Source organism: Cicer arietinum, chromosome 7, assembly GCF_000331145.2.
Source record: "Cicer arietinum cultivar CDC Frontier isolate Library 1 chromosome 7, Cicar.CDCFrontier_v2.0, whole genome shotgun sequence".
Lineage (NCBI taxonomy): Eukaryota > Viridiplantae > Streptophyta > Magnoliopsida > Fabales > Fabaceae > Cicer > Cicer arietinum.
In genome coordinates this window covers 53,398,903-53,408,430 of record NC_021166.2, presented here as the reverse complement: position 1 = coordinate 53,408,430, position 9,528 = coordinate 53,398,903, and the positions used below count along the sequence as shown (strand labels likewise).

General features: G+C 31.8%; 1 protein-coding gene across 1 annotated transcript in view; it reads left to right on the top strand.

Annotated features, from left to right (window-relative positions):
- The first annotated feature begins 3,736 nt into the window (after nucleotides 1–3,736).
- The window catches only part of LOC101495938 (protein REVEILLE 3), a 5,850-nt gene continuing 58 nt past the window's right edge, over nucleotides 3,737–9,528 (top strand). Inside the window, exons 1-8 of the mRNA XM_004510690.4 lie at nucleotides 3,737–4,101; nucleotides 5,319–5,376; nucleotides 5,744–5,867; nucleotides 5,961–6,137; nucleotides 6,262–6,396; nucleotides 8,122–8,231; nucleotides 8,382–8,441; nucleotides 9,040–9,528. The exon at nucleotides 9,040–9,528 is cut by the window's right edge and continues 58 nt beyond it. Coding sequence (XP_004510747.1) covers nucleotides 3,878–4,101; nucleotides 5,319–5,376; nucleotides 5,744–5,867; nucleotides 5,961–6,137; nucleotides 6,262–6,396; nucleotides 8,122–8,231; nucleotides 8,382–8,441; nucleotides 9,040–9,147 — 996 coding nt within the window. The 5' untranslated portion in view covers nucleotides 3,737–3,877 and the 3' untranslated portion in view covers nucleotides 9,148–9,528. The remainder of the gene's footprint in view (nucleotides 4,102–5,318; nucleotides 5,377–5,743; nucleotides 5,868–5,960; nucleotides 6,138–6,261; nucleotides 6,397–8,121; nucleotides 8,232–8,381; nucleotides 8,442–9,039) is intronic.

Genomic DNA, 9,528 nt, shown 5'->3' with positions numbered 1-9,528 from the left:
ATTCTATATAAGGCATATCAATTGAGATGAGTTGTTATTATTAGAGACGGTATGATTCAATAACCACCATAAGATCAAAACAGATGCAATTTTATCTCTTAACTTGTCCGCGTTTGTTTTCTTTCCATCCTCAAGTCACACATAAGGGATATGGAAAAGGCCAAATTGTGTTTCTACATCTCGATTGCCATTTGTATCTTGATGTGGAGATTTTTAATGTGTAACTTTAGGTTGAAAAAATGTAATCTAGATTGTGACACGCTTGTTGTGCGGGTGTCAAATTCTTTTGTTAGATTTGTAATTTATATATTCTTTTGTATTTTTGAAATATTGAATTGCAACTATAAAAGTGCAATTTTTCGAAAGAAGCTATTGAGGTTAAGACATTTTTTATATATGTTTTAATGTCAACAAATCTTATAAATTAAATATTAAATTTTATAAATAGTGATTTATTGACGATTGCACTTGAGTTTTATATAAGGAACCAAAATCACATAAGTGCATAAGTTAGAATGAACTAAAATCAACAAGTGTGTAGTATCTTCTCAATTATGAAAGAATCAAAGTAGCATAGTATCTCTTAAATGATGAAAGAATCAAAGTAGCATCAGATGATTACAACAATAATTTCTAAAGTTTTGGAATGAATCTTTGAAAGAGTTCATGCAATACACAAATGCATCAATCATTGTCATGGACCAAGAAAAAATATTATTATAATGAACACATTTATTATCTCAAAAAAAATATCTTCACTAAATGCTATAAAGACAAGAAACGTCTTTTGAGAAGGATAAATCCAATTGCGATGACATTCATATAAATGGTTGTCAAATTGGCAAAACAAAATTCTCATCATGTCAAGGTTATATTGGTCCAACAACTTGTGTTTATTGTGCCTGCATTTTGCTTATCAAGAAACAAGTTGTTTTCCGAACGTTCTGAATAACATAATCAAGGAGCAACAATTAGAATAGTTTTTGTAAGAGGTGGCGCACGAAAAGATGTACTTTAAAGTACAATGATACGACCGGTGTGCACAAACTTTTATAAAAATGGCAATAGGTGTTTTTAAAGGAAAACAAAAAGTTCTCTCCCACTTTTACACTCAACTCAAATATAATAAGTACATTATGATATGGAGAATGTTCCCTTCAAGACTTAAAATCAAACTTGGAGAATGTTCATTTGATGCATTGAAAGCCAACAATTTAATACATGGAAAGAATCTTAGAAGGAAGTTCACAACTTTATTTGAGTCGATAAGAATCAAATACGACAAAGTCTTGAATGAAAAAGTTCGTGTAAAGTTGCTCATAATGATATGTTGTTCAAAAGATTTATTATCAAAGAAAAAAAAGTATAAAAGTGTACTATGAAAGTACAAAAAGATGTTAACAGCTTTTTCTTATACTTTCCAGCAACTTTTCAAACCTAAAAAGGTGTGTCAGGTTATCTCCTACCTTTTGAAGATAAGAATCTCTAGTTGCAAACATTCTAGAGTTGAGAATGTTACACTAAAGCATAAAGAAAGTACATAAGCTTATTTTGTTTTCGTGGACTACATGTCCAACATTCATATTTTCTTAAAAGGACGTGAAATTTTTTATGTTACTGTTAAGTATCTTATAAGACCAGTTAAGAACATTTTGAACTGTAACTATACAAGACCAGAACATTCTCTTATTGAGAAGAAAGTTCAAAAACATATTATATCATCTTAGGACATGTTCCCAACGTCTATATTTGTCTTTTACATCAGAATGAAGATTTTCAACTTCTATACATACAAGAAGCTTCACACATTTGAATCTTAGAGAATACACTTCAATTATAACCCACTTTTCTAAGTGCAAATCTATCAAGCTCTCTAGATCATCATCATCATCAAACACACTTCTGCTCACTAAGTCAGATATGTGGATCAACATATTTGAGTATATTTTATACATCAATCTCATTCATATTGAGTTGAAAACATATTGCACAAACATCAATCATATTCTTTGTACGCATTCTCGAGTCTTTCTTTTAAGATAGATTGAGTGAATTTGTGTAAAGTGTGTTGAGGCAAGAAAAATACAAGTGTAATCATATTGAGGCTAAGAGAATACATCTTGTAAGATCAAGATTGATCTAAAGTGAAAGTGAGGATTAGAGAAAATTCTCTAAATACTATAGTGAAAATCTTACATTTGTGAGGGCTAAACTAGCTCACGTTAAGTGAATCAGGACCGACCAAACACATATGAAAGCCTAAGGAGAATTTTAACATGAGACATTTTAAAGTCTATAATATAAAATTATAGATTTTATTTCTCAATTAGTATGTGAGGCCTTTTTAGTTTTGAAAATATTAGTATGCGAGAATTTTTTATTAAGTAAAAAAAAAAAATTGAGACATTTTTATCAAGTAAATTTTTTGTGTTTTTACAGAGGCTTAAAACGATTGTTCACACTACACTCTTGCATACATTTGTTTAAGCATACTAATATTACTAGTGTATTTTATAACGTTCTCTAACGAATTAGTGTTTTTTCAAGTTCATACTTGATAAAGATATTTAATATGTCATGATTAAAATTTTAAAAGAATCACAATTCAAACTCTATTTCTTGTGACTATTATTTTTACTTCAAAAATAATGAGATAATTTATTTTAAAATTAGTCTCTCTTTATATATCAAAATTATAAATACATACCAATATTTTTGTGTGAATATCACTAATATCTCTTTTATTAGTAATTTTGCATATTAAGATGACAAATGAAAAACAAATTAAACTGACTAGCTACAAACATATTCCAATATTAAAAAATTAATAAACAAATAAATATATTTAGATATGCTTATCTAACTTTGTGACGTATAAGGACTACTATGACGGTGTCTAAACTCAATAACCAAAATGACGATTTGCTTTAAGAAAAAGCAAAAAAGAAAGTATCACATGTACACATGCTTCAACCATAAAAATTTGTAATACCAAAATAAAAAACTTAGATTCAAATAAAAATTGGATCGTCTAACTCGTATCTATATCAATTTATCATCGATAATCAACAAAAAAAATTAAAATTTATACAGAAACATGAAAATAGCTAAGTTTTATAAGAAGAAGAAAAAAAGGAGAAAGAGATGCCTATGAGGAAGAAAGACAAGAAGGAAAGGACTATCAATTTGTTTGGGGTGTTACTTGGTTTCATATTTTCTTAGGCAGAGAGACAGAGGCAGCATGCAACGCAACAGTACAATTTGTTGAAGAGAGAAGATAAAACGAAGTGGTAGAGTTTTAAATAATATAAATATTAATTAATAAATATAAAAATGTTTCATATTTTTTTCTAGATTAATGCAGAGTAGTAGTCTAGTGCTCAATTGTTATTAAGCATTTATAATTAATTAGTATTATTATTTGTGCATTATCGGATTGTCCACGCCCAACAACAACATACTAAGTTCTGAGGCAAAGACAAAATGGTCATTTAACAAACTTCTAGAATCTACTCCATTCATCCTATATCATTTTGTTAATAGAAAAAAATTATTTTAAATTATGTTTTTTTACCATATCAATAAAACATTAATGTTTATCTTGTTATCATACAATTTAAAAGTTACCACCCTCTCTTCTTTGTCTACACCATGCTATTATAGAGAAATAACTTTTGTTTCTATCCAAAATGAATTACCTTTATTAATAGGTGCAAAATGACATAATTTAGTAGAAGACTAGAAGCGGAGTATATAACAATGGTACGAAGAAAAGGAGAGTAAGACAAGAACGCTTAACAGCAACATAAAATTCAGTTGCAAAAACTGCACGAAACACCAACACACACGAGATATTGAAATTACCCTTTTGGTATTAATGGTGTCCGTGAACCCTAATAATCCAGCACAAGCCTTTTACTTCTTCGATCCTTCAAATATGGCTCTTCCCGGTGCAAACCATCTTCCGCCACCTACTAGCGCCGCCGTATCTACCACCGTCGATGATCCGAATAAGAAGATCCGAAAACCTTACACTATTACTAAATCTAGAGAGAGCTGGACTGACCAGGAGCATGAAAAGTTTCTTGAAGCTCTCCAATTGTAAGTCCTTTTTTTTTTTGTGTTGCTTTGTGGGATATTATGAATTAGGCTCTGTTTGGATTGATTTTGGATTATTATTGAGGAAAAGGATTTGGTTTGTGAAGATTTGTGATTGCTTTTTGTTTTTTTGGGGATTTTTGCTGTTCTTGAGTTTACTTGATGATTTAAGGTGATTCATTGATTGTGACTTGTGAGTTGTGAATTTTAATTAGTCAAGTAGTTAATAGAGAATAATGATTTTTGATGTAAAAACCCTTCTAGGTTATGATAAAAATTGGTTTTTTAATTGGGTGTTTATCTCCAAAATTGTTTACCCTATTTTGTTACAAAATGGAAACTTTGATATAATTTGATTTGATTACTGGTATTCTAGTCACAAGGTTTGGGATTTTACATTTTAGTGTAGGTAAGAATAAGATGATGCACGCCGTTTTTAAAAAATAGACTATTGTGGGATGGGAGAGTACTTAATCCAACTACTGTAGTCTGTGAATTAAGTTAATGATTTGAAAGATGGGTTGTAAGTATTATAGTTTATGGAAATCCCCATTTATTTTCAGTTTATGGTTTGTTTACAATATTTTTTGTTTAAACTTTTCAACAACAACCACCACAATAATAATTATAATAATAACAGCAACAACAACAACCTCTTTGAATCTCTCTCTGATAAGGATCCTCATTAAACAAGTATTACTGATTGAAGTTATCACCCTAGTTTTAGGGTTGAGATTGTCTACCTTTCAATCCTCTACCTTTGATAACTTTGTTCCTATCTCTCTCATAATCAATCATTATCTCTTAACAGGCTGCACAGTGCAGATTCTGTAATGAAATGTCTTTTAGAGGGAATAAGATGGTTCATAAATTGTACGTGAATACATAATTGGGTGTGTGAGGAAACCCTTGATTTAATCATGATTCAGATTTTTTTTTTTATCTACTTTTAAACAATGGACTTTATTTCATCTACATTATATTTTTTATAGCTTTTAGATTCTGTGAAAATTAATATGTGAAAGAATTAGAATTTAAATTCTTTAGGAACTCCATGGTTGCATAATTCATCACCTTGAGAAAAGTGTCTTAGCCTACAAAGTAAAAAAGAAGCTCACAGCCCTCTTGTTGATTGCTTGTCGAAACCGATGTATTGTGATATCAGATTTAGTGGTTTATTTTTTCTCATTTACTTCTGTGTTTCTGATGATTGATTTCAGATTTGATCGTGACTGGAAGAAGATTGAAGCCTTTGTGGGTTCAAAAACAGTCATCCAGGTAATTATCATAAAAGTCAAAGGGAAAGAAAAGTACAAGTTACTCTCGGACATTAGAACTTAGATGGTTTTGGTGTCTTTTAAAACACTTTTAAATAGTAAATTTATTCAGTATTTCACATTGTTCTTAAAATTTGAGTTCCCTACTATGTATTTAATAAAATTTATTCAGTGTCATTACTGAATATTATACTTGAATAATAATCAATGACTGAATATTTGGATAAAGTCATTAACTCATCTTGAATTATGTAATGAGTATAGTGTTTATTTCATCAATTTTCTGATGGTTAATTTGTTAAAATTCATTATATGCTCCTCAAACTTTCCTTTCTTCACCCTTCTATGTATAATTGTTTATTTTGTAGATACGAAGTCATGCACAGAAGTATTTTCTAAAAGTTCAGAAGAATGGAACCAGTGAACATGTACCTCCTCCTCGGCCAAAGAGAAAAGCCGCTCACCCATATCCTCAAAAAGCTCCCAAAAATGGTAAATATATTCAACCACATTTATTTTACCAGTGGCTTTTGTCTGCTGTACCAATTGTTGAATATCACTGGTTTTTGTTTTTGCATTTATCAGCTCCTACTGCATCCCAAGTCATGGGGCCATTGCAATCTTCACCTGCTTTTATTGAGCCAGCATACATTTATAACACAGATTCATCATCTGTGCTTGGAACACCAGTTACTAGTGTGCCTTTATCATCTTGGAATTGTAATGCTAAACCACCAGCCAGTGTGCCACAAGTGACTAAAGGTTTGTTTGTTCTTAATGCTTTTATGCTTGTTTTTTTCATTAGAATCTACTTTTTTCACTTTATTCTAGGATGAATTTTGGCACGAGGAAATATATGCTAACTAGGAATGTTTTTGTTTGTTAGATGACACGGGATGGACTGGATCTGGACAAGCTGTTCCTCTTAATTGTTGCCATAGCAGTAGTAATGAGAGCACTCACCCAGCTTTGCCAAGTAGTAAAGGGGTTAATCAAGGCAACCTGGGCAAGCCACTGAACGGTTAGAATGCTTCTTTATTTCTAACTTGAACTTGCTTCTGCTTGAATTTAACATAATAGGATAATTGAAAATCTTAAATTGGATCCTATGATTGTTCATAATAGTGTTATGCTTTTTGAGATTTGATTAAGTTAAATTACAATTAAATCCTGAAAACCATTGTTCCATTGTATGAAGATCATGTTTCTGAGATGATTTTGTTTTGACATTGCCCTATTGCCTGTCTTATTTATGTAGCTATGGAAGTTTTCTACAAGAATAAACTAGGGAAAATTAAACCTTTTTATTTAATAGGATACAAACAAATAAAAGAAGGAATTTGCGTGTAAGGTTTTTATCAGGTAGACTTGGCTTATTTCATCAAAATCTAAAATACCCATGCTGAACCCCAGCTGTGCTTGTTCAAAGAAATTTCCGTCTTTGAAGTATCAATCTTGCACAACAAATTTAATAGTTTCTTACCCCTATGGGAGGTGGGTGTGGCAAGGAGAGAGAGCAAGAGGGATGTTGAAGTACTAACATGTTAATTTTTCTTTTTATTGTGATCTACATGTTAGATTTTGGACATAGATCTATGCAAGTACAGTCATTAGTCAAATTGAACTGAACATGAGGATGAATTCTCCATGGCCCAAAATACAGGCCAATGATATTATGGGTTTCAATTAAATATATCTATGAAGAAGGAGCAAAAGTAATGTTTAATTACAAGTTTCGGAATGGGCTATTGTTAAGAAGCTGTCAGGAAACATGCATAATGAATGTCATGAAATTCCTTGAAGCTTTCAGTTTAAGGTTGTAAAAGTATCACTAAAATATACGATAATTCTAAGAAGCACACTGAACTTAAACCCTAAAGCTGCTACTGTTTTGGTGGGGGGGAAGGGGAGAAAAAGTAAAATTATTAACTTCCCACAAGGCAGTGTTTCTTCTCCCCTCACATAAAGTGAAATAGCTCAGAGTTGTTTTGAAGTTACTGTTAGAGTTCACATCGACTAGAGATATGACCCAGGTAGTGCTTATAAAGCATGGGAAGTCCTCGTTCTATTAGGTTTAGAATATTTTTAGATGGTATAGGATTTTATTTTAGATCTGTTGTTTGGCCACCCATACATGTCTGTTCCTGTAAACTTCATGTTCTATATATGTAGTTTTGGGCGTGAGTAAGTGTGTTAGAGACTCCACATTGATTAGTTGTATTGCCAAAATAGTAATTATAAGTGAGGGGCAACCCTCATTCCATGAGCTAGGTTTTCAGGAGTGAGTTAGGGCCAAACATGGGCCCGAACCGTAAATCCAACATATGCATTAGCATTTTGATGTTAGGTTGTTGGTGTTCAAGAAATGAGAAGAGCTGTGCGAGAAGTTTTTGATACAACACACCAGGACCTTATAAAATAGGGAGTGTGATTTGTTTTCTGTTATGAAATATGAATTCACTCTCTGGAGTGAGCAGTGCATATAAATAAGTTCTTGTCAGTTTTCTATACATTGATACGGTAGTAGTATGCTTTAGTCATTTACATCATTGTTTGATTGTTGCATAATCTTATTATATTGTGAACAACTAGTAATGTTTATGAATACTATTAATACTTTTAAGTTTGTATATTTTGGCATGCTTAAAGTCTGATGTTGTGATCGTTTAGTTAAGCATCTGTTTAGCTAGTATATTCATGGTTTCATTGATTCTTGCCTTACTCCTGTTTTTCCTTCTCTTTGCAGTCATGCCAGATTTTTCACAAGTATACAACTTCATTGGCAGTGTATTTGATCCAAATTCAACTAATCACCTACAGAGACTAAAGCAGATGGACCCAATAAATGTTGAAACGGTAATTCATATAAAGTTCTTTCTTTGCCTCCACATCATTCTTTTTTCTTCTCGGCGAGCGCAGGTCCATGGTTTGGAAAGGGAGTCTAATGTATGTTCTTTAATTTCATTTCTTGTCTGTCTGAGTAATTTACATGGTCCTATTGTGCAGGCACTGTTGTTGATGAGAAATCTCTCCATTAATTTAACGAGTCCTGAATTTGAGGATCATGTAAGTATTATTTCCACTAGAGTGTTTTTTCTCTTAGCATTTTACCAACATACAACAGAGTTACGACACACATTATCTTACATGCATCTGTCATCTTTTACTGTGCTATTATATATATATGTGTGTGTGTGACAAGATATGAGATGATACAAATTGCTCTCAACTGGCTCGATCTTGTCTATAACAATGCACTTAAGTTTGATACGTGATAGCACGTTGAATTATGATTTTCTTCGTCATGTTGTGGGATTCCTGATTTGGGTAATCTTCATTTCAATAAGTTGTTCAATTTTATTGTTTCAACATTTTCGCTGCTCCTATGTTCTTGCCAACATTCAAAAGAGACACAGATGAAGTTAGATTGACAGTGAACTAGCAGAGGATGATTTATACTTTGTGTTACGATATTTTCTTTATTCTGGTATAAGATATTTTCTCAAATTTGATGTATTGTATGCTCTATTCTGTCACAGTTAATTTTTTTTTTATCATTCTGCTTGACAAAAGTTCAGCATCATTGATTTCATTTACTTTTCAAAATATGAACTGCATCATCATCTACTGACTGATTTGTTGGCCAAACATTTGATCAATGCAGAAGAAGCTACTGTCATCATATGATGCTGACTGTGAGAAGGCAAAGTTAGCTAATCCAAGCAGCAAACCCATGACTGTTAAATCTGAAAATCCCGTTCTTTCTGCATAGGGTGCTACCAGTGATTTGTCTTGAAGATGACTTTCAAATTTATTTTCTGAATGCATAAGGTGGGAGAAAGATTATCAAGTAGAAAAGGTTTTGCTAAAAGAAATTGTAGAGTCAAGAGTGTAGATGGTTGCATGTGTACATAGGACCCATATATATGCCTCTTGGATAGATTTCTGATTTGTCCTAGGCATTGGTTAGATAGTAAATTGTAGAGTAGTGTTTTGCGTGGACTATGTGTAGAACTTACGAAGATGGTTGTGCTTAAAATGCAGGACAATGAGAGTCCTGTTTAGGTTATTTGTAGAGGCTATACTGTACAGTTTGTTGAGTGCTTTTGTGAGTTATACCTTGAAGCTTCTTTCTAATATTTGTATGGAAGAG